Source organism: Actinia tenebrosa, unplaced genomic scaffold (genome assembly GCF_029948245.1).
Source record: "Actinia tenebrosa isolate PJP-AT-01 unplaced genomic scaffold, QUT_ActTen_1.0 PGA_scaffold9__36_contigs__length_13948895, whole genome shotgun sequence".
Taxonomy (NCBI): Eukaryota; Metazoa; Cnidaria; class Anthozoa; order Actiniaria; family Actiniidae; genus Actinia; species Actinia tenebrosa.
Window position 1 is genome coordinate 3,638,594 of NW_028292586.1, and position 24,812 is coordinate 3,663,405.

Genomic DNA, 24,812 nt, shown 5'->3' on the forward strand with positions numbered 1-24,812 from the left:
TAAAGAACAAACCAGTCAAAAAGCAATATTTCTGTTCACAGTTTACCACAAGGAGACCACCACGTGTTTCGGGTTCAGTTACTAAACCGTAAGTGAAATAAAAAAGAAATAACAAACAATTTATGTCAGCCACGTTTTGACCCAGGCTGGGTCAAAAACGTGGCTGACATCCATTGTTTGTTGTTGTTTGACTAAGATACTTGTCTCAAAGTCTTGAATAACAACTTTTACTAAGATTAGGATCCGAATTTATAAGACTTAAAATTTCAATAATAGGTAAATATTTATGGTAACTACGCTGTACACAGGAAAGAGTTATCAATACGTGAAGCTATGTCTGTGAATTATTAAAACAGCAGAATATATGAATGGATGTTTTTCGAGTGCTTTATTTTTATTTATTTCAAGGGAATCACAGAATTTCAATGGCTTGAAGTAATGATCAGAACATCGATGCACAATTTGTGAGTATTTTAAAGAACTTCTATTACTTTAAGTAAAGAAACCCCGTACTTCAATGACCAGTCATAGACAGACAGACATTGTTTTTTTTATTCTGTATCGAGTATTAGAATATACATAGCACGGACATTTTACCCGAATAAACGTACGAAGGTTATAATTGTTGATTTATAGTAACTTATATTATGTTATAATAGATTTACCTAAAACCTATTTAGTATTGTTACTATTTAGTGCCTAGTTTGGGTAAGAAGGCCACATACTATCATAACAAAAGTATATATTACAAAGAGTGCGATGGGGGGGGGGGGGGGGGGGGGGGGGGAACTAGCTTATGGCTTAGAAAATAGAGGAAGAATTGTTGGAAAAAAACATCAGTTTTATTATGTTTTTATTGATATAAGTGTGATCCCCAAATTCTCTTTGTCATAAATCATAATTCATATATCCCATCGTGTATCCCTTGTATACTAATCTTTGCTTACGGGAACGTGACATAGCACGAAACCGACAATGTTCATTTTTGAGTTTTTCGGAGCTACTTTGTGCCCAGACATTATCCATCGAAAGCTGGACTAATGTGATTGTTGATCAGATTCTTTCTGAAGGAGGAAAGGCTACATTATTGCGCTTCCCAGCACTTCACATTCTATTAGAAACTACTAGTTTATAAATTCCTTTCGAAAGTTGAGAAGGACACGATCTTCTTCATAACACCTCCACCCACAGGGAGCCCAATTTAGATTAAAGTAAATGGTGAAAATAAAATCGAAAAAATTAAATAATAATTATTATTTTTTAATTCGAGATCAAGATAATGACGTCCTTGATAAAAAAGAGTAAAAAAAAATCGATAAAAAATGCACTAGCACATTTTTTTTCGCGCGCGCCTTTGTTTTCCTATATAATTTCCCTATGGTATCTGATGTCGACTTTATGTATATATAGCAAAGCAAACTATGCTTAAAAGTACAGTTATATAGCAAAAGTAAACTGCGTGACACAACATTCTAAATGACCCGTAAATCTTCTGTTCTTTCGCTAACTAGTAGTTAGCGTGTTTTCGAGGCTACGAAACCTAAGAAACCATAAGAGGCGAATGTATAGGCCCACAGATAGTATGATCCTATAAAATCAGCAAAAAATACTGTTCTAAATTTTAACAAATTCCTATTAATTATATACCAAAATGTTCAGGAAAGAACGTGGTTTTCAAATCCACGACAGGTTCTGTTTTATTTCAAGGAGATCTTTTCTGATGCAAAGGCGCGCGCGAAAAAAAAGTTCTAGTGCATTTTTCATCGATTTTTTACTCTTTCGCATTATTACGGAGGACATCTTGATCTCGAAATTAATGGCGTTTTTGCTTAAAACACAGAAGGCCCAATTAAGATTAAAGTAAAAAAGGTGGAAGTGAATTCGGAAAAATTAAATTCACTTCCACCTTTTTTACTTTAATCTTAATTGGGCCCCCTGTGTTTTAAGCAAAAACGCCATTAAACGAAAGCGATGGCCGTTTGTTTTAGATCACAGTATCTTTTCATCTTGTTGCTTTTAACAAACTTGGAAATCGTTAAGCAAGGTAAATATTGTCTTTCATTCCCAATATTTGTTGTCCAAATGATCTTCAAAACGAATGCTCTGATATGAGTAGTTGACTGTTTGACACGTTTATGACCGATTGAGTACAGCCCTCTTTGACTTCTTGTTTCAAACCAAAACGTGACCAAGAATATACACGTTTAGGCTATGCGCCAAAGCAGTTTGAATTATGCCTTTTTTTAGATTGTAGCATTCATCGTCCAAAAGTTCTTCACACCTTACATCTTCTTTTCGCACTAGATTTCAAAATGGATAGAAATATATTAAAACGCTGAAGGAAACACGGAACGCCCATAAATGATGCAATGCAGATCTTCTCCACTTTATTGTTTTCAATGCTAGCTTTACCTAGGACGCAGCATTCGAATTGTGGCCTTCCATGTGTAAAAGGTAAATCAAATACAGTCCATTTAGTTTCATAAGACGGGTTTACAAGTCCTTTTATATCCGATGTCTAAATATAAAAATTATAAAAGTAGTAAGTTATTGTACACAGAATCAGTCAAATTCAGCAGTAGATGAATCCGTCATTATGGGTTTACAACCAAATTGTAGATGAATAAAAGTTGGTCGTTCTAATTCTTTTACTACACATAAGAAATGGTCTATTTTTGTAGTAACATCACATGTATACATTTTCTTACTTGGTTATTATTTCTGCTTTTTGTATTCGTAATGATATGAGAAACAGAAAATAAAATGTCGTAGCCTTAAAATTATTTGTAACTCGTGGATACGCGAAGAATATGCCAATGTGTCACTCACTCGCTCACTAACTAAGATGTTAGCAGATCGACAATTAAACGTATAACGATCGTCTTACGTCATCTGATTACGAACGTTACGCAACACTAACAAGCACAAAGCTCTTATTCAGTATAGACTACTTTCACAATTTATATGAGGAAATGAACTGTTGCTGTTTCATGTGGGATACTTTCTAGCACTGTGGACCCACTCTGCAAATGCGCACACTCGCACTTAGTTTCATCTTCGGATTATTTATATCAAAAAGATCAAGGAAAGATGCAACTTGAAGTAAACTAATTCGATTAACGCCTAAAACTAAAATTTCAATGAGTCAAACCTTTTTTTGCTGATGCGATAAAGTAAACAGAAACCGCTTATGTACAAACGTCAACATATTTAGATCCTCTCAGAAGACTCGTAGGTAGAGCCGGATGCATCGAAAAAAGAACTTTTCATTAGATTTCAAAACGAGTCATGGAGTCTTGAAGAAAGTTCAGTTAGTTTTGTCATCCAAATAAGCCGTTCTGAATTAAAAGTAGATTGATCGTCGGACATTACAAACAGCCGAAGCAATGTTCCTGTATCTAACTGCGAAGGTACAAATCTACTCAAGAGATGTCGCTCGAGACTAACGAGATTTCGCTCCAATAAATAATCAGTAATTTACAGACTTGAATGAAGTCAAAAGAAATAGTATTTCTAAACGAATTTTCATAAAACATTCGCTTAGTTTACAGTGTGTGATTAAAGTGACTGTTTCATGTGAATCTAAATCGATTGTAAGCGCCGTGATGACCCTTGAAGGTCAAGATAAGTAGTAACGCATAACGCAACGTTTTTCCAATTCATCACAGAATTCGCTTCCAAACTCAACAAAATAACAAATGACTAAACAAAGTAGCTGTTAAAAGGAAAATAAAAGGACGACTCATCGTCTTACCAGCTAAATTGAGCATTTAAAATATGAAAACGAGCAAAATATACTTTGAAACCTTCGAATGTCAACAGCATAAGGACACAGGGAGCCCAATCTCTGAAAAGTTCAACTAGTATCCACGAGTTTGATTTACTTTCTATTTGAAGCTGAACTGATATAAATTTGAAAAATATATGGAATTAATTTCCACATTTGATCTTCTGATCTCTTGATCTCTTGATCTCTTGATCTCTTGATCTCTCGATCTCTTGATCTCTCGATCTCTCGATCTCTTGATCTCTTGATCTCTTGATCTCTCGATCTCTCGATCTCTTGATCTCTTGATCTCTTGATCTCTTGATCTCTCGATCTCTTGATCTCTCGATCTCTCGATCTCTTGATCTCTCGATCTCTTGATCTCGATCTGATCTCTCGATCTCTTGATCTCTCGATCTCTTGATCTCTCGATCTCTTGATCTCTCGATCTCTTGATCTCTCGATCTCTTGATCTCTCTCTGATCTCTTGATCTCTTGATCTCTTGATCTCTTGATCTCTTGATCTCTTGATCTCTTGATCTCTTGATCTCTTGATCTCTTGATCTCTTGATCTCTTGATCTCTTGATCTCTTGATCTCTTGATCTCTTGATCTCTTGATCTCTTGATCTCTTGATCTCTTGATCTCTTGATCTCTTGATCTCTTGATCTCTTGATCTCTTGATCTCTTGATCTCTTGATCTCTTGATCTCTTGATCTCTTGATCTCTTGATCTCTTGATCTCTTGATCTCTTGATCTCTTGATCTCTTGATCTCTTGATCTCTTGATCTCTTGATCTCTTGATCTCTTGATCTCTTGATCTCTTGATCTCTTGATCTCTTGATCTCTTGATCTCTTGATCTCTTGATCTCTTGATCTCTTGATCTCTTGATCTCTTGATCTCTTGATCTCTTGATCTCTTGATCTCTTGATCTCTTGATCTCTTGATCTCTTGATGTCTTGATCTCTTGATCTCTTGATCTCTTGATCTCTTGATCTCTTGATCTCTTGATCTCTTGATCTCTTGATCTTTTGATCTCTTGATTGATTGATTTATTTCCTTCTTTCTTTCTTCTTTTCTTTCTTTCTTTACGTACGCTTCGAACTTGTCACTACTCAACTTTAGTTATCCGCGTAAAATTGCCAAAATTTTTCGCTTCCGTTGATTCTGTCATGGCTAACTAGGGTTTGTTATATTATGATCAAGCTACCAACTACTTTTTGAGGCCTAGTGACATTTCATTACTCAATAATTTTGTTGCTGAAGTTTTAAACGAGGACCTGATCGTCTCGGCCGCCATAACAAGGTCCAGGAAGTGAAGTCCTTAAAAAAATATCTCTTGGATTATTTAGAGGGAGATTTTAGTGTTGAAGACGATCCTTCTTATAACAACAATGACGACGGTCAAATGGATCTCACTCAAGCGAAAGATACTCAAGATTCTTGTTGTTCGTTTATTGATAATCTTTTGAATGGTACTCAGATAATATCTTCATGTGAACGCTCGAATTATTCAACAGATCTCAAGCTTACTCTTTAAAGAGAAATGCCAAAGATGAAGAATCAAATAAATACCATTTCAAATAACCGTGCGTAAATGTGCAAAATCGACCAAAAATACACACAAATATGTAACATCTCGAATTTTTAAAAGCTTTTACCCAGACTCATTTGGGAGATGTCTTGAAATGATTTCTTGGGATGATATTAATACCTGCAACACATCAGACGGGATGATTCAGATGTGGTATGATTATTTTATATCGGTAACTGATAAACATGCACTATTAAGATGTAGAAAAGTAAGGAACACAAAATCCCAATGGCTTACGCCCACATTAAGAAAATTAATTACGACTCGCGACAAAATGAAAAGGCAAGCGGTAATAACCAACGATCCTGAAGCGTGGAAGAAGTAAAAAACAACAACAACAACAACAACAACAACAACAACAACAAAGGAACAGAACTAATAATGAAGTAAAAAAGGAAAAAGCTATTTTTTATCAGTCTCAAATCAAACATAAATATGGTAATTCAAATGCAATTTGGAAAACAGTTAACCAAGTTACAAATCGTAAATCTACAAATAACACCTCTATACATGAACTTAAAATGAACGGTCAAGCATTTACTGACCCTTTAGACCAATGTTAAATCCTGAATTCTTACTTTACCAATATTGGGCCAAATTTATCTTCGGTTTTACCAACTGGAGAAAAAAGTTTTGATTCCTATATTACACCTGTGTACTCTTTATTCAAGTTAGAGCATGCGACTTTGGAGGTAGTTGAAATGCTTTTAAATAAACTGTCTTCTCACAAGGCTACAGGACTGTACGTCATTTCGTGCAGACTTTTAAAAGAATCTGCGACAATTCTTTCCGCTTCCTTAGCATTAATTATAAATAAATCTATTAACAGACTCAGTTGAAATTAAAATTATAATTAGCTAAAATTAAAATTAAAATTAGCAGAGAAGAACAAGATAAAATAATAAATAACAAAACAGAATGGAACTTTATGAAGATCCCTAGAACAGTTATAACGTAAAATTTCTTTCTTCTTCTTCTTTTTACAGCGCGCGCAAGTTTTCTGCGCGAGCTCTCGTTCATCACGAGTATAAACAGTATATCGAAACGTAATCATTCAGTTAGGTTCAGTTATTTTGAAAAGGTCCTAATAAACGGACGAAACTAGTCCCTAAACTGCAATTGTGTTGTTGTTAGTGCGTGGGGGATTATGCAATTCACCAGAGGGTGTGTATAGATATGAAGATAAGCAGGTCCCTCAACGTCTCGATTGAAAAATTTTCAAGAAAATTTTTGTTTTTCTTTGTAACGTTTTTCATTTCCCTGAGGATGGCCGAGTAGGCCCAAAGCTCGGATCATATTTATTAAATTTATGGTTGATAAAACAAACTATTGTGAATCTTTGGAAGTGTTTAGATCAGAGTTCTAAAATAGAAAACTGTTATTAAATAATTTTATTCGGCTACTACTAGTGTAATGGCTGTGCTTTGATTGCAATAAGGCTAGTTCTGTGCCTACATTACAAGAGTTATCATGTTCTTAAATTTGCTACCTTACTTATTTTATAAAATGTACACATTTTCTTCATGTAATTAAGTTATGAATGCAGACAGTAGCTCATTGTTATCATATAATATAGTACCTTATTTTTTTCTATATTTTAGACAAAGAAAACTCCATATATAGTCCATCAGATATCGAGGGTTCCATTGGAGAAGATGCCTTGTTTATGTGGAATACTACGGAACAAAATGAAATCCTTGCTGTCAGCTGGGGAATAAGAAAGGGCAACATCCCCGATCCTCAGTTTATCAATACTAATAAATATGATGGAAAGGTGAACATAAACGAAGATATTGATGCGGCATTGAAAAAGAGAGTAGAATTTATTGGAAACTTGACAATAGGTCGTGCATGGTTTGTGTTGAAGAACCTTACTGTGAATGACACTAATGAATACATTGCAAGCATCAGCGACGAACTATCTAGTGCTCTACCATATTATGTGCGGTTGATGGTTAGAGCGAGAAGTAAAGGTATGCTACTGTACTAACTCTTAAACATCAAAAATCAAATCTATTGGGAATAATATAACTAGTTAATACATATGAACTGATAGCTTTAGCATAAAAAAGAAACTGGAATACCGATATACGGTTATGATATGCATATATTATAATATTCATTTCAGTACTACATGCATGCAAGCGTATTAAAAACCTATAGTTGTCTACGTACTGTTTAATAAACGAGCAGGAGTGTTTTATCGGGTATAAAACACGAGGCGCAGCCGAGTGGTTTTAGACCCGATAAAACACGATCTGCGAGTTTATTAAACGGCTTAGAAAACTCATGATGTATGTTCTCGTATTGTACAGAATTCTTTACGAAATGAACCAAGTTTGATAGAGAAAATCCAAGTTAAAGTTTATGCAAATGAAGATGAATCTATATCAGATATAAAATCGCCTTCATGGTCATGATTTCTATTGTGTTTTCTTCATGAATTATTAATGAGTTTTCTAACTATAGTTATTGTTTTAATTATTACGTTTCCCTCAACAGTAACACCAACAGAAGGGCCTTCTCCAACCCCAGACACTACAGCTTCTGCTCCGAACATTACAAGTAAGTCTTTGATAGCTTCAGCATAAATAAAAAACTGGGATACCGAAATACAGTTATTAATTTTGCATATATTATAGCATCGTGATTCACTAAATAGTCTCTTATATTTTTGAGTCGACAATATTTTGTGGTATTGTCGTTTCAAAATTAAGGTTTCTGATTGGCTAAAGCGCGAAGAAAAGGAAAGCTTGAGCTTGAGCTTGAGTTTGAAGCACTCGCGTCAAATTTTTACGCTTGTTGCTTGCGCCATAGCGCGCGCTCGTAAGGAGAATTTCGCTTTTGATCAAAGAAAATCGTTTATCAGTTGTTTTTTTTTTTTCTTTTTCGTATGTTAAATTCTTTAGAATCGCGATACAAAACTAATTACGATTTTGAGACGACAATAGCTCGAAATATTGACGACATTGGGAGAAAATATATTCGGTATTGGGCGGAGTCGCGAACTCCCAACTAGCCGTCAATATTTCGTGCTATTGTCGTCTCAAATGTCATATTATATAATATCAATTTCAGTACTACATGAAAGCGTATTCAAAACCTATAGCTGTCTTGTTTAGAATGTTCTATTTCTAAATGATTAATTCTTAATATTGTCATTTTATACCATTTTAATGGACATAACTTTCTTTTTTTCTCTTTTTTTAAATTTTTATCAATGTTAGTCTTTACTCTGCACCTTTAAGATATTTTACTCTTCTATATTCCAGATAAATAGTGAAAAAATAGTGTTTTTGCATCAGTTCCTTAATTTTGTTAGTTTTGCATAAATAATTTGACAATAGCTCGTTAAACCCTTTTTGGCAGGCTGGAGTCAATCGCGACTGTACGGTAGAAAGGAGAGAGAGAGAGAGAGAATGAATGAATGAATGAATGAATGAATGAATGAGCTTTATTTAGTCACGAAATGATTCATAAACTTTATTGATGAATAGAAGAATACAAAAAAGAAAAACTATATAAACTGCATATAGCTAAAGCTAGTCTAGGCAGGTTAAATTCACAGAATATACACGTAGATTTACAAAGATGTCTTTATATGTTAATAATAAATAAATGTTAATATCAGAGTACAAAGAGCTGAATAGGAAATGAAAAGTAGTTCACTGAGTAGAAAATGAAAAATAGCTCATTACAGATAGACTTACTTAAAAAGTTTGAAGATCTCAGTATCATAGCGATTAATATTAAGATCGTTTAATAAAACGGTTTTGATTTCCTTTTGATATAGGTCTGAAGTTACTAGGGTCTGTATCATCCTCCGATTTATAAATAGGACAAATTTTGGAGGTCTTAAGTTTTATCGGATATCTACCTGTTTGCACAGATAAGTTCATCAGTTTCGCAAGATGTTCACTGAGAACCGTTTTAGATGCTTTTAAAAAATTAACTGGGCATGAGTAAAGACCATAATCTTTATTGTTAGATAGCGATATAATTTCATCATCTATTTCAGTTGCTGTCACAGGAGTGAAAAACATGGAATTAAGTTGATTTATACTTTTAAGGTATTCGGTAAAGTGTGTCTTGGACTGCGGAATTCGACTAGCATAGTTTTTTCCTACGGCAGCAAAAAAAGTATTGAAAATGTTAGGTAACTTGTGTGGGTTACTAGTAACACGATCGTTAAGAGAAGAATCCTTTAAAGCTGAAACTTGTTTGCGTTTACTCTTATTATTGTGCAAAAATGAGTTGATAGCTTGCCAAGTCTTCTTTGCATTCCTTTGATTTACTTCAAAAAAAGATTCATAATGATTTCTTTTACTTGTTCGTATAAGAGAAACTATTTTGTTCCTATAGTAAAGATATCGGTCTTTATTTCCAGACATTAATAACTGATTTTTAATCCTTATAGACTCACGAATTCCCTCGCTTATGCATGGCTTGTTTAGCTTTTTAATATCTCGCTTACCTAGCTTTTCCAGAGGAGCAACTTTGTTGACAATATTGTTTATTTTTCGATAAAGAGAGGAGAAGATTTTGTCAACGTTATTTTCTGAGAAGCACGCTGTGAGATCAGTTTCAGAAATTTATTTCACAAATTCCCTTTCAGACGATTTTGAAAAGCGTCTAACTTTTTGGCAGTATGTTTCATTGGTTCCTTTGCCAGAAGGAATGATGTAAAATTGTGAGAAATGGTCAGTAATATCAGTAATTAGATTACCGCTGCAAACTCCAGAGACAGGACTGTTAATTTAAATGTTGTGAATAAGAGTTGCAGAATTATTGTAAACACGAGTGGGTTTGTCTATTGTTGGAAACATATACCAGCTTTGTAAAGAAAGTAAAAACGTTTCGCTATATGAACAAGTTTCCGATTTTAGCAAATCTATATTGAAATCTCCTAAGATATAGATATTTTTTTGTGACGAGCTGTAATTTTCTAGTGCATTTTCAAAGTATGAGAGAAAGTCATTTGCACAATTGTGCTGTCTATACACAACTCCACAAATGACATTCCGTTTGTCGCTAAAAAGAATTTCAATCCACAATGCCTGATATGTTTCATTAGATGTCCTTTCCAAGACAGAATAATCAACCTCTTTGTTTATATACATGTCAACGCCTCCACAAGTAAGAGGCGTAGGCACAAATTCAAAAGCATAATTTGCGATATTCAAATTGACATCCAAAGATTCATTTTTAGTTGTTATTTTAGTTTCGGATACCCCTATTATGTCAAAGTCGATTTCTACCTCATTCAATAAATGAGATTCAAGATTCTCAATATTTTTTCTTAAACTTCTAATATTAGTATGCAACATGGAAAAACGAGTCACGAGATTTTGCAACACTATTTGTATTTATCATTTGTTTGAAGCTGTTTGGTGAATAGTAATTAGATCGAATCAAGTTGCTAGAGTCAATATCAATACTTTGCCTTGTATTAAGCATAAATAAATCGAAATCATAAAGACTATGTAATTTGTCTAATCTCTTTTTGGTAGGGAGACAATTATTTATCAATAAATTATTAAATTGACCATGAACACTTAAGATGTTTTGCCCATAATATGGGAAATTTTTAAGTATGTTGTGTTTTGTGTGAATTTTAAATGAAATTCAATAAATTATCAAGTTACTATTAAATGGAACTATTTTATACTTAGCTGAAATAAGTTATCAATATTTGAATTCATGAGTCAAAGTTGACATCTTGTCTGTAACTTGAGCGTGTCGTTCGACGTAGTCCACCTCTCGAGTTGTACTGCATTCTTCCTCCATTAGATCCGTGTTCTGGATATTCAGGAGTCACTATATTCTTTAAATTCTCTAGTACTTCATAATTGGTAACACGAACCAAATTTGAATGATCAGATTGCTTCAATAAGACGTTAGAGTTTTTGATCCAGGAAAACTTGTAACCATACTCCTTCTGAATTTTTTTGGTCTCGTTGAATAAATCTTGCGTTTTAGGTGTTAGGTGATCATAAATACGGATATTATCATCCTCAATATTTCTCAGTTTACGTTTACAGTTCATGACCGCTTCTTTTGCATTTCTACGGGTGAATTTACATATTATAGGTTGAACTTTCTTTGGATCTCTTGGTTTAACTCTGTGAGCAATATCGATGTCATACGGAGACACTTCTGCACCAATTTTATTAAACAGGTTTAAGCAAATGTTAACGGTTTCCTTGGCTGATTCATTCGAGTTGGATTTAGGTACTCCAAGAATCTTTATGTTGTATTGATAACTGTATTTATTGATTGCTTCAATGGCTTCATCAATCTTGTACAATTTTTCTTCGATGTCTCTTAATTTGGAGGCCATCGACTTAAAATCTCTCTCCAAATTATCTTTGAAAGATCTGATATCGTCATATTCATCGGAAAAGTGCTGAATACTTTGTTCCACATCTCGCGGTTCTTCGCTAATGTTGTTCATCTTCTTCCTCAACGATTTCATTTCCTCCGCAAATTCGGCTACTTGTTTACGTAGTTGTTCATTTTCTTTCTGGATTTTAGCTACTCCTGAACTCATCGTTTGTTTGTTTTCTTTTTTTGAGTAGACATCCATATATACTAGTGAAATTTGTAGAATTATACAGAGCTCTTGCGAGCACGTCCGTGCTCACTCGCGCACGACGCACTCTCCCATCAGTTCATCAAAAAGATATAACTAGCTAAAAACTAGTGTGAGCTGCGTCGGTGTTTCTAATGAAACAGTAATGATGAAAAGGTAAATTATACACCGTGAAAAGATGAAAAAACTTACTGACGTTTCGGACGCTAGTCCTTCGTCGGAGTAAAAGAGAAAGAAGTGGTAGAAAGGAGTGTATATATGATAGAATAAGACAAAAGAAACCAATGAGAGCAAGGTAGGCAAGGAAACAAAAACAAACAATCAAAAGACAAAAGAAAAGGTTAGTTGAAAATAAAGCGTTCATTAATCCCGTTGGGACTAAGAGTGCCCAATAGGTGAATAAGCCGCATTTCTTTGGTCTTGCGACAATCATTGTTGCCGTTAAGCAAAGAAAGACCGAAAACAATGAAGTCAGAAAGAGAATGGTTAGCTAGATTAAAATGGCGGGAAACTGGTTTGGTGGGATCGTTATTGCGAATATCATAAAGATGATTGCAAATGCGATCACCAAGACGGCGGCCAGTCTCGCCCACATACAAAAGATTACAGCGGGTACATTTAATACAATATACAACATTAGAAGTGGTACAAACAAAATGGTCAGTGATTTTAACAGTTGATTTAGGACCGACAACAGAAGTGTGAGAGACTATGTGAGGACAAGTATAACAACGTTTACGAGAACAGCGAAAAGTACCAGGTTCTTTGTTAGAGGGAAGAACTCCCTTGACCAAGAAAGAACGGAGATTACGATCACGTTTATAGGAAAAGAGAGGGCGGTTGTTGAAAATAGCAGAAGTGCGAGTATCAGAGTCAAGCAGAGAAAAGTTGCGGTTAACAATGGGTTTAATGGAAATGTTAATAGGATGATACGTAAGAGTGAAAGGAATGCGGTCATTAGAGGGACGAGTGTGAGGAGTGAGAGCGGTGGTACGATCAATAGTAGAAACTTTACGAATGGCGCGATCAATAACATGAGCAGGATAATTACGCTTAAGGAAGAAGGAACGCATCTCAGAACATTTAACAGAAAAATCAAGATCATCACTACACAAACGACGAAGACGAAGAAATTGCGAGAACGGAATAGCGTTAAGAGTGTGCTTAGGATGAGAAGACGAGTAGAGTAAATAAGAATGAGAGTCAGTAGGTTTGTAATGGACACTAGTGCTAAGACGGTCGTCATTAACACTAAGCAAGATGTCAAGGAAAGTGACTGATGTTTCACTAACCTCCCACGTAAAGTCTAAGGCAGGGTGAAAAGAGTTAACAAAAGAGATGAAAGAATCTAAGTCATTACGCGAACAAGAAGTAGCACCAATACAATCATCAATATACCGTCCAAAAAACTCAGGTTTAGGTCCAGTATATTGTTGAAAAACAAGGTTTTCGATATAACCAACAAACAAATTGGCATAACTAGGGCCCATCTTAGTACCCATAGCAACACCGTTTATCTGCCGATAATACCGATCACCGAAAGAAAAACAATTAAGAGTAAGAACAAGTTCAGCTAAGCGTAACAAAGTGGGAGTGCTGGGCTCGAGGACAGGACGAAGATCGAAAAAATGCTGAAGAGCACGAAGGCCCTCATCATTAGGAATAACAGTATACAAAGATTTGACATCCATAGTAAACAAAAGCTTAGAAGAGTTATCAGGAAAGCGAAAATCGTTAAAAATACTAAGAGCGTGATTAGTATCCTTAATATAAGTAGGTAAAGACTGAACAATAGGCAGCATGAGAGAATCTAGATAGCTAGAGATGAGTTCGGTAGGACAACTACAAGCAGAAACAATAGGACGGCCAGGGTTGTTAGCTTTGTGAATCTTAGGAAGAAAATAGACGTGAGAAGTACGAGGAGTAATAACAAAAAGGTTTTTAGCAGTGGAGGGTAAAGAGCCATCAGAAATGAAAGAGTTAACAGTGTCTTTAACTAATTTTTGATTGTCAGGGGTAAGATCCTTATCCACTTCACAATAAAAATTAGTATCAGAGAGTTGACGTATAGCTTCCTGTTTATACAGGTCAGAACGCCAGACAACAACTGCACCGCCTTTGTCAGCGGGCTTAATAACAATGTCAGAACGATTGCGTAATTGACGTAAAGCCAACCACTCGTCCTTAGAAAGATTAGAATAACTGAGTTTACGGTTAAGATTGAGATTAGAAATATCACGGCGACACTTATTGACAAAAAGATCAAGAGAAGAAAATTGTCCCTCGGGAGGGACCCAGTTAGACTTACGAGGACAAAGGCGCTCAAAGACATCACGTCCACAGTTAGAGTTAGAAGAGTCGGAGAAAAAAGCTTTAAGGCGAGTACGGCGAAAAAAAGATTCAGAGTCTTTCTTGACCTGAAATTCATCAGATTTCTTAGCAAGAGGAACGAAGTTCAAACCCTTGCTAAGAACTGAAACTTCAGAATCAGAAAGAGGTAAATCTTCGGGAATGGTGACAACGGAATGACTGAAGACATTGTGATTGCTATGTTCAACATGTGTAAAAGGATCAAAACCAACAAGAGACACAAACTTATTACGCTTAGTAACAAACAAAGACTGGTACAAACGGCGGTTAAGAGTAAGAATGTGATTACGAATGGAGGAAACTAACACTGCCGGACAGACATTAGACAAGTCTCTGAGGCAAGCAGCAGTATCAAGAGTGAGGGCATCACGTTTACAGCACATACTACGAATAGTGGAACGCATGACAGAGCGAGAGAAAGTGGAACAAGCAGAAGAAACATCGGAAAAATACTGAGTAGAGTTGACACCAAAATTAGAAGCATGAAACTTAACACGAAAACCAACAGGAATGACTTTAGCATGAAGACAACGACCAATGAAATAGATATGACTAACAAAGCGTGTTTTAGCGAGAGTAAGGTTAAAGAGTTTGAGAGCGAGATTAGAGCTAATGTTAGGAAAAGGAAATAAAAAACTTACCATTTCCTTGCGGAGTTCCTTGATGATGTTCGGCATCTGAAATAGAATAAAAATGGTCGCAGTATATAGTAATAAAAAGATATAACTAGCTAAAAACTAGTGTGAGCTGCGTCGGTGTTTCTAATGAAACAGTAATGATGAAAAGGTAAATTATACACCGTGAAAAGATGAAAAAACTTACTGACGTTTCGGACGCTAGTCCTTCGTCGGAGTAAAAGAGAAAGAAGTGGTAGAAAGGAGTGTATATATGATAGAATAAGACAAAAGAAACCAATGAGAGCAAGGTAGGCAAGGAAACAAAAACAAACAATCAAAAGACAAAAGAAAAGGTTAGTTGAAAATAAAGCGTTCATTAATCCCGTTGGGACTAAGAGTGCCCAATAGGTGAATAAGCCGCATTTCTTTGGTCTTGCGACAATCATTGTTGCCGTTAAGCAAAGAAAGACCGAAAACAATGAAGTCAGAAAGAGAATGGTTAGCTAGATTAAAATGGCGGGAAACTGGTTTGGTGGGATCGTTATTGCGAATATCATAAAGATGATTGCAAATGCGATCACCAAGACGGCGGCCAGTCTCGCCCACATACAAAAGATTACAGCGGGTACATTTAATACAATATACAACATTAGAAGTGGTACAAACAAAATGGTCAGTGATTTTAACAGTTGATTTAGGACCGACAACAGAAGTGTGAGAGACTATGTGAGGACAAGTATAACAACGTTTACGAGAACAGCGAAAAGTACCAGGTTCTTTGTTAGAGGGAAGAACTCCCTTGACCAAGAAAGAACGGAGATTACGATCACGTTTATAGGAAAAGAGAGGGCGGTTGTTGAAAATAGCAGAAGTGCGAGTATCAGAGTCAAGCAGAGAAAAGTTGCGGTTAACAATGGGTTTAATGGAAATGTTAATAGGATGATACGTAAGAGTGAAAGGAATGCGGTCATTAGAGGGACGAGTGTGAGGAGTGAGAGCGGTGGTACGATCAATAGTAGAAACTTTACGAATGGCGCGATCAATAACATGAGCAGGATAATTACGCTTAAGGAAGAAGGAACGCATCTCAGAACATTTAACAGAAAAATCAAGATCATCACTACACAAACGACGAAGACGAAGAAATTGCGAGAACGGAATAGCGTTAAGAGTGTGCTTAGGATGAGAAGACGAGTAGAGTAAATAAGAATGAGAGTCTTGATCTTTTTGTCAATAAGTGTCGCCGTGATATTTCTAATCTCAATCTTAACCGTAAACTCAGTTATTCTAATCTTTCTAAGGACGAGTGGTTGGCTTTACGTCAATTACGCAATCGTTCTGACATTGTTATTAAGCCCGCTGACAAAGGCGGTGCAGTTGTTGTCTGGCGTTCTGACCTGTATAAACAGGAAGCTATACGTCAACTCTCTGATACTAATTTTTATTGTGAAGTGGATAAGGATCTTACCCCTGACAATCAAAAATTAGTTAAAGACACTGTTAACTCTTTCATTTCTGATGGCTCTTTACCCTCCACTGCTAAAAACCTTTTTGTTATTACTCCTCGTACTTCTCACGTCTATTTTCTTCCTAAGATTCACAAAGCTAACAACCCTGGCCGTCCTATTGTTTCTGCTTGTAGTTGTCCTACCGAACTCATCTCTAGCTATCTAGATTCTCTCATGCTGCCTATTGTTCAGTCTTTACCTACTTATATTAAGGATACTAATCACGCTCTTAGTATTTTTAACGATTTTCGCTTTCCTGATAACTCTTCTAAGCTTTTGTTTACTATGGATGTCAAATCTTTGTATACTGTTATTCCTAATGATGAGGGCCTTCGTGCTCTTCAGCATTTTTTCGATCTTCGTCCTGTCCTCGAGCCCAGCACTCCCACTTTGTTACGCTTAGCTGAACTTGTTCTTACTCTTAATTGTTTTTCTTTCGGTGATCGGTATTATCGGCAGATAAACGGTGTTGCTATGGGTACTAAGATGGGCCCTAGTTATGCCAATTTGTTTGTTGGTTATATCGAAAACCTTGTTTTTCAACAATATACTGGACCTAAACCTGAGTTTTTTGGACGGTATATTGATGATTGTATTGGTGCTACTTCTTGTTCGCGTAATGACTTAGATTCTTTCATCTCTTTTGTTAACTCTTTTCACCCTGCCTTAGACTTTACGTGGGAGGTTAGTGAAACATCAGTCACTTTCCTTGACATCTTGCTTAGTGTTAATGACGACCGTCTTAGCACTAGTGTCCATTACAAACCTACTGACTCTCATTCTTATTTACTCTACTCGTCTTCTCATCCTAAGCACACTCTTAACGCTATTCCGTTCTCGCAATTTCTTCGTCTTCGTCGTTTGTGTAGTGATGATCTTGATTTTTCTGTTAAATGTTCTGAGATGCGTTCCTTCTTCCTTAAGCGTAATTATCCTGCTCATGTTATTGATCGCGCCATTCGTAAAGTTTCTACTATTGATCGTACCACCGCTCTCACTCCTCACACTCGTCCCTCTAATGACCGCATTCCTTTCACTCTTACGTATCATCCTATTAACATTTCCATTAAACCCATTGTTAACCGCAACTTTTCTCTGCTTGACTCTGATACTCGCACTTCTGCTATTTTCAACAACCGCCCTCTCTTTTCCTATAAACGTGATCGTAATCTCCGTTCTTTCTTGGTCAAGGGAGTTCTTCCCTCTAACAAAGAACCTGGTACTTTTCGCTGTTCTCGTAAACGTTGTTATACTTGTCCTCACATAGTCTCTCACACTTCTGTTGTCGGTCCTAAATCAACTGTTAAAATCACTGACCATTTTGTTTGTACCACTTCTAATGTTGTATATTGTATTAAATGTACCCGCTGTAATCTTTTGTATGTGGGCGAGACTGGCCGCCGTCTTGGTGATCGCATTTGCAATCATCTTTATGATATTCGCAATAACGATCCCACCAAACCAGTTTCCCGCCATTTTAATCTAGCTAACCATTCTCTTTCTGACTTCATTGTTTTCGGTCTTTCTTTGCTTAACGGCAACAATGATTGTCGCAAGACCAAAGAAATGCGGCTTATTCACCTATTGGGCACTCTTAGTCCCAACGGGATTAATGAACGCTTTATTTTCAACTAACCTTTTCTTTTGTCTTTTGATTGTTTGTTTTTGTTTCCTTGCCTACCTTGCTCTCATTGGTTTCTTTTGTCTTATTCTATCATATATACACTCCTTTCTACCACTTCTTTCTCTTTTACTCCGACGAAGGACTAGCGTCCGAAACGTCAGTAAGTTTTTTCATCTTTTCACGGTGTATAATTTACCTTTTCATCATTACTGTTTCATCAGTTCATCAGTTGTGATAACTGGTTTACATAAAAGTCGTGTATTAAAATCGAGCTATGTACATCGTTATAAATAAAAAGATATTATATAAAATAATATTATATTAAGATTTACATTATTGTAGCGTAGTCTATGTAGTAGAATCAAAAGAGGTAAATCGATCACTCGGAACCACAAGCAAGCTTAAGAACTGAAAAGTTTTTAATCTTGTTCCTAAATGTTGGGAAAGACTTTAAATTCTTAATATCTGTCGAAAGGGAGTTCCACAGTTTTGGTCCTTAGTAGAGGAATGGTTTCTTTAGATAATCTGTTCTTGGTAATGGTAAGTTAAAATTTACCTCATTTTCTCTTAAATTATAGGACTTAGTACTGTTTACTGTGGAGAATTTATCCTTTATATAACTAGGAGCAATCTTAGTTTTGATTTTGTACATAATAGCAGCCTTATCGCTAATTTCAGCTAAGTTATCCCACTGTAGCTTCTTTCGAATATCTGCTGATCTAATTTCGTATCCAGAGCTCGTAATAACTCGTCCAGCTCTGTTTTGCAGTCTTTGAAGCTTAGTGGCTAAACCCTTTGTCAAATTGTCCCATACCACATCCCAATAATCAAAATGTGGCTGAATTAAGGAACGATAAATCAACAAAAGGGTTTCTTTTTCAACATAAGGTTTGATGTTTCTTAAGCCTGCTATTGCTGAGGAAACTTTCTTGGAAATATGATCAACATGAGCTGACCAAGAAAGCCTCTCATCTATATAGACACCTAGCGATTTAGCTGTTGCAACCCTTTTAATACAAGTTCCTGCTATCTTCAATTCTGGATCATGAAGTAAGCTTGCAAGCTTATAATCTGATGCGATAAGCATAAACTCTGTTTTTGTTGCATTAAGACTTAATTTATTGGCTAAAAGCCAATCGTATAACTTTTCAAGATCCAGAAGAGACATGTTTTGCATTTGTAAAGTATCAGTCCCAGCCATAGTAATTGTAGTATCATCTGCAAACATCCTTGGGGTTAAAAAATCCAAACAGTTTGGTAGATCATTGATGTATATAAGAAACAGTAACGGGCCCAAATTAGGGCCTTGAGGAACCCCGCATTGTAATTCACCATGATCAGAGATGACGTTATCGATTTAGCAGTATTGAGTTATATGGCTGAGATTTGATTTGAATTATTCTAGTTCAACATCCTGTATTCCATATAAGCTAAGTTTATAAAGTAGGATGTCATGGTCTACTGTGTCAAATGCCTTGGCTAGGTCCAAAAAAATAATAGAATTTAAATATCCACTATCCATATTACTGAGCCATTGATCAGTTGCATCTAATCATGAAGTCATGGTTGAGAGTAAAGAACAGAAGCCTGATTACTGATTGGAAAGAATCCCATTCTTTTCAAAATAATTATAAATTTGGGTGAATATGATCTTTTCAAATAGAAAAGAGAGAGAGAGAGAGAGAGAGAGAGAGAGAGAGAAAGTACGTCGCATGTCAATGACATCACTCGCCTGTGTATAAGGAATCAGCAGTCTGAATAAACGCACATCATAAATGTGTACCTCATTTTATTTCTTTTATTATTGCTATAGGAGCACCGACAACTAAAGCAAATACAAGTTCGAACATTACAAGTAAGTTCAATAATAAGTAATCACGTTATATTAATATATAGTAGCATTTGAATTTATAACGTTTAACTTATATGAATATAAGTTTTTTTTAAATGCCAGTCTTTACTCTGTACATTCATAATATACTCTTATGTTTACTCTATTGTATTCCTGACACGTTTCCTTAAATATTGTATTTGCATCATTTCCTTGATTTTGTTATCACCAAAGTACGTCGCATGTCAATGACATCACTCGCCTGTGTATCAGCAGTCTGAATAAGCGTAAATTATAATTGTGTATTTTATTTTATTTCTTTTATTATTGATATAGAAGCACCGACAATTAAAGCAAATACAAGTTCGAACATTACAAGTAAGTTCCCTAATAAGTAATCACGTTATATTAATATATAGCAGCATTTGAATTTATAACGTTTAACTTGCATGAAAATCATTTTTTTAAAAATACCAGCCAGTTATTACTCTGCACATTCATATTTATACTCTTATGTTTACTCTCTGTATTCCTGAAGAAAAAAAAAAAAAAAGCATTCAATAATTACTCGGAAATGGACTGTCAATATTAAGTACAGATCGATCACACATTTTATTTGAGTGGAGATAATTTCATGAGGTAGCTTTGGTAGTAGGATATAATTGTATATGCTTTTTGAAAGATATATTGAAAACTCAAAATTTGAATTCACCTTTGTCTGCTGCTAGCTTTGGAAATGAGCTAAGATGAGCTAACCATTCGAGTAGAATGTTATACATAAGCTGAAGGTTTAGAGTGTAGAGTTGATTTGTTTTGTCACGAAAATAAACTTTGTTAATACAATAACAAAAAGTCAAAATAAGACAAGGATGCTTGTAATGAAGCCGATGGCGTATTCTAGTACAAGCAGCCTTTAGTATGTTACAAATTTATTTTCATTGATAGCATATTTACATTAATATTTTAAATTGTATTATATAGCTAGTTTGATAATGTTAAGATGATGTACAGAATTATAGAATAAGCAATGGATATAAATGATAACTAATAACTTAGTCAAAATAGGTTTCGCTTAGAAGAGCCACTCTTATACTCATTATATATTGTTATTATTATTATTATTGTTATTATTGTAATTATTATTGTTATTATTGTAATTATTATTGGTAGTAGTAGTAGTAGTAGTAGTAGTAGTAGTAGTAGTAGTAGTAGTAGTAGTAGTAGTAGTAGTAGTAGTAGTAGTAGTAGTAGTAGTAGTAGTAGTAGTAGTAGTAGCAGCAGCAGCAGCAGCAGCAGCAACAGTAGTAGTAGTAGTAGTAGTAGTAGTAGTAGTAGTAGTAGTAGTAGTAGTAGTAGTAGGAGAAATAAACAATTCCTTACATTATTTATTTATTTTAATTTGTAGCTTCTTTGTTCGTTCGATTTGTCTTGTTTTTGTGTTTTGCTGAAACACTCCAATGCGGCTCATCTTGATTTTAGCCTTCATTGTCTTACATTCCCGTCACAGATATTTAACAGCATGTTCATGAACCTGATACACCGTGGTAAATAAAGAGAAAGAGAGGGGGAGGGGAAAGCTATGAAGCAATTTTGTTTAAAAAAACTATTGTTTTTCTTCATAAGCGAACTCAAACTTATTTTATATTTATCTTTGTACTCTATTTAACTTTTGATTAACGTAAATATTTCTCTTTTAAGCACCACCCGAACCGAACTCATCGAACATACTAAGGCACATTAAGGGTTACCTAATATTAATGGATATTGCACTGTTGTTGTGGCACTTTTCAATTTAGGTAAAGGTCGCACTTAATATTAGAAACAATACTTATCGATGTTTATTACAACTTCAATTTGACTAATTTCATTTATTACTACTTCAATTGCAAGCTTTTAAAATTGTTTTCTCCTATTTTATTTTCCAGGGTCTTTGTTCCAACGAAAAGATGAAGAGGGTCAAAATCATTAAAGGATTGCTCCAAATCTTAAAAGGGGTTGAACAGAATTACTTTGCGATGGCTTTCGCAATAATTAAAACTTTGTTAAGCGTGCTTGAAGGTAATGGTAATACCAAAAACATTTTTAGAGCACTTGATATATATATTAACCTATACATTAAAACTGAGTGGATGCTGCGATAGACCCCTCATGGAGTTTCAAACCAAAACTACCAAAATTCTTTTTAAAAGCTCTTTTCACATTAGAATGTAAAAAAAAACCTTTCAGGATACCAAGAAAATGGTGAAATTTTGTGTAACAAAAAGCTACTGAAGAGGATTTTGTTTTTGTGAGGTCTAAGGGGTCATCATACTCAGGTCTATTGATTTGCATGATCATGATTGGACACTGAATTCAAGATGAAAAATAAACCAAAGTACAAATCAGAAACCAAAATGAAAAATGAAACCATAAGCGATGCAACGTGGAAATAAAAAAGCAAAAACAAAAACAAAACCAAAAAAACAACTTATAATAATAATGACTATAATACCAATGATAATAATAGCAATAATAATACTCTTATTCTTAATTTACTAATCTAATTTTTTATCTTCGTTTTGCTTCGTTTGTTTGTTTTTGTTTGTAAATTATGCGTATTTGCGTGTGTCTTCAAGTAGTCAGTTGAAAATAACATATTTGTAGTAAGATTTACATATGTAAATGAAAAAATATGAAATAAAATTTCCATTCTAATTATTTTGTTTATTTCAACTTTAACTCGTTTTATAAGTATTGCTCTTAGTGAAATTGCGGATACATTATATTTCTAAGCAATTCCCAGTTATATCAAGTCAATGTCAGATCAGATGTATGTTCATTTAAAGCTATGCAAAGCTTTCACTATCTGAAGATATTACTATCACTATTATTATTATTATTATTATTATTATTATTAAGGTATCACACATTTATGTTTTTATTTTATTTACTTTTTAACCCTTTTCTAAACTTCTTATAAAATACTTACCATTTCATCAATATCTATTATTAAATATATGTATTATTTATTTTATATCTCCGTAATATTCACAGAACACTGCAAAAACAGTCATTGGATACGGGAATTTAGTTAAGGAATATAAAACGCACGCGAATACCTCGTTCCGTTGATATAAAAAGCTGGGAGCTCATGAGGTTGAGCAAGAGAGAAGCAAGCTTAGGAACCCGAGCAATAGTTGAGCGTTTCTCTTGCTTTTCACAGTACAGAGACATAACAATAGGTTTTGTATAGCTTTTGTAAAATATGTGCGGGAGCGTGTCCCTTTCCTTTGATATAAACACGGTAGCAAGGTAATCAGCGCGCGTGTGCAAATATTTTATAATACTATTTTTATTTGAAAGAGCTACGCAGCAAGCAGTTGATCTAAGTTATTCATAAAAATGAAAATACAAAAGAATAAAATAGATTTTCTGAATACATTACATCAACTTAGTAATATATATCAATATCCAATCTATAATATAAATTGACAAATAAAACATTTTCGGCTATTTCTGATTAGGCCGGGAACAACTCGGTGAGATTCGAAAGTAGATGAGGATTTATTTTCTTCTTACTTTCTACCTTGGATATTTTTATTTTTACACTTCCATTTTTGGTTTTTATTTCTAGTGTTGACTGAGGAAATATAAAAAGAAAATGAACTCTCCCTATGAAAACGTCGCTATAATTACTAACCGGCTTGTGAAAAACCATAACTTTGCAGTACGATTGGAAATAAAGTATGAGGTATTTTTACGTCGAAACTATTGCATTGCTGATTTCATTGGTAACTCTTTCAAGAGGTAATCCTACGCAATTAAGGTCGTTCTGTTTAATTTGGCTAATTTTATTTGTTTCATGCGGATGATATGAATACATGATATTCAATAGGTATTCAATGGTTTACTCGAGAACCTCCACGTGTGCTCTACGTGTCCAGTGGAGGTACAGCGAGACTTGTGTGGGATTACAATGTCAGAAATAGAACTGTAATGTTTGATCCATATTCACCAGAATGGGCTCTGTATAATACAATTGGATTTAGAATAGTTATAGGCGTCGAGGATGGTTACAATGGATGGAAGTTCGTTATTCTCAAAAGCTGCCCCACAAGACTGAGTGGTCGAGTCAGTAAAGAGTCCACAGCTACTCTTGTCATCTCTAATGTCACAAAAGCTGATGAACGGCTATATGAATGCAGTCTGCTGTTATTAGTGGGATCACCAATAAGAAGTAAAGTACAACTGGTTGTTACAGGTAAGGTATACATCCTTTGGTTTATACCAAAACGTTAAACGCTAAACAAATGGGTGACAAACCATTAAGACATATATCGTTACTAATTGACTGCATTCAATACCAAATAGCACATACTTAAGGGTGCTTAAATGTTTTATGATTAATATATTCACTAATTTATTGAACTAAACTATTGTTTTTAATAACTCCCACCTAATGATTGATTAATTTGTTGTATTCAGAACGTCCCCGCTTTACTACTCCTGTCAATATATCTACGTCTATCAATGAGGGATCAAGTCTGTGCATCCGATGTTTAGCAGCTGCAGATCCTATGCCCTACATAACGTGGGTACAAATTATAAAGAACCCAAAAATTATCAGTGAAGGAGTTGGTGAAGCATTTCTCAGATTCGACAACATCACGAGACACCAACTTGGAACATATGAGTGTCAGGCTAAGAATAATCCAAACGAGGATAGTAGTATAGGGGTTGGGGGTCCCAACTCACACACCACCCCGAAATAACCCGCCTTAAAAGCATACGCCCCGGTTTCATTCGGGTTTTGAGAGCAACGTGGCCCGGGGTTATTCCACCAAGAGATTACGGGATCTTCCCGCTATCCACGACCCATTTGAGACCGTGAATACCCAATCCAACGAATGCCATTAAATATGCTAACATAT

The 24,812-nt window shown here is 35.0% G+C and overlaps 4 protein-coding genes across 8 annotated transcripts; 3 read left to right on the forward strand and 1 right to left on the reverse strand.

Annotated features, from left to right (window-relative positions):
• Positions 1-3: 3 nt before the first annotated feature.
• On the forward strand, positions 4-22,599 carry LOC116294639 (uncharacterized). 5 transcript variants are annotated; one of them, XM_089025338.1, is made up of 8 exons: positions 4-88; positions 409-464; positions 6,962-7,333; positions 7,863-7,925; positions 19,885-19,926; positions 20,239-20,280; positions 21,601-21,698; positions 21,828-22,599. In XM_089025338.1, exons 3-7 carry the CDS (start codon positions 7,027-7,029, stop codon positions 21,696-21,698), a joined length of 552 nt encoding a protein of 183 aa, XP_088881464.1. In that variant the 5' UTR covers positions 4-88; positions 409-464; positions 6,962-7,026; the 3' UTR covers positions 21,828-22,599. The 5 variants fall into 5 exon arrangements, with proteins under 5 accessions (XP_088881464.1, XP_088881465.1, XP_088881462.1 ...); XM_089025339.1 differs by lacking the exon at positions 4-88 and adding an exon at positions 161-276; XM_089025335.1 differs by lacking the exons at positions 4-88; positions 409-464 and adding exons at positions 1,957-2,044; positions 2,305-2,454.
• LOC148904517 (uncharacterized) lies at positions 12,048-16,135 on the reverse strand. Its single transcript, XM_089024878.1, has one exon. It carries the CDS (start codon positions 14,997-14,999, stop codon positions 12,294-12,296), a length of 2,706 nt encoding a protein of 901 aa, XP_088881004.1. The 5' UTR covers positions 15,000-16,135; the 3' UTR covers positions 12,048-12,293.
• LOC148904518 (uncharacterized) lies at positions 16,162-18,277 on the forward strand. The gene has a single exon (XM_089024880.1). The coding sequence runs from the start codon at positions 16,622-16,624 to the stop codon at positions 18,080-18,082; it is 1,461 nt and encodes a 486-aa protein (XP_088881006.1). The 5' UTR covers positions 16,162-16,621; the 3' UTR covers positions 18,083-18,277.
• Positions 22,600-22,917: 318 nt separating the features above from the next.
• LOC116294640 (neurotrimin-like) lies at positions 22,918-24,727 on the forward strand. The gene is made up of 2 exons (XM_089025208.1): positions 22,918-24,142; positions 24,367-24,727. Exons 1-2 carry the CDS (start codon positions 23,878-23,880, stop codon positions 24,651-24,653), a joined length of 552 nt encoding a protein of 183 aa, XP_088881334.1. The 5' UTR covers positions 22,918-23,877; the 3' UTR covers positions 24,654-24,727.
• The last annotated feature ends 85 nt before the right edge of the window (positions 24,728-24,812 follow it).

Excerpts from the sequence above, each read along its gene's own strand:
- LOC116294640 (XM_089025208.1), top strand. The coding sequence starts at position 23,878 with ATGTTTGATCCATATTCACCAGAATGGGCTCTGTATAATACAATTGGA. Across the intron at positions 24,143-24,366 it reads AGTACAACTGGTTGTTACAG|AACGTCCCCGCTTTACTACT; the intron begins GTAAGGTATACA and ends TGTTGTATTCAG.
- LOC116294639 (XM_089025335.1), top strand. The coding sequence starts at position 2,370 with ATGCAGATCTTCTCCACTTTATTGTTTTCAATGCTAGCTTTACCTAGG. Across the intron at positions 7,926-19,884 it reads TTCTGCTCCGAACATTACAA|GAGCACCGACAACTAAAGCA; the intron begins GTAAGTCTTTGA and ends TTATTGCTATAG. Across the intron at positions 20,281-21,600 it reads TACAAGTTCGAACATTACAA|CACCACCCGAACCGAACTCA; the intron begins GTAAGTTCCCTA and ends TTCTCTTTTAAG.
- LOC148904517 (XM_089024878.1), bottom strand. The coding sequence starts at position 14,999 with ATGCCGAACATCATCAAGGAACTCCGCAAGGAAATGGTAAGTTTTTTA.
- LOC148904518 (XM_089024880.1), top strand. The coding sequence starts at position 16,622 with ATGCTGCCTATTGTTCAGTCTTTACCTACTTATATTAAGGATACTAAT.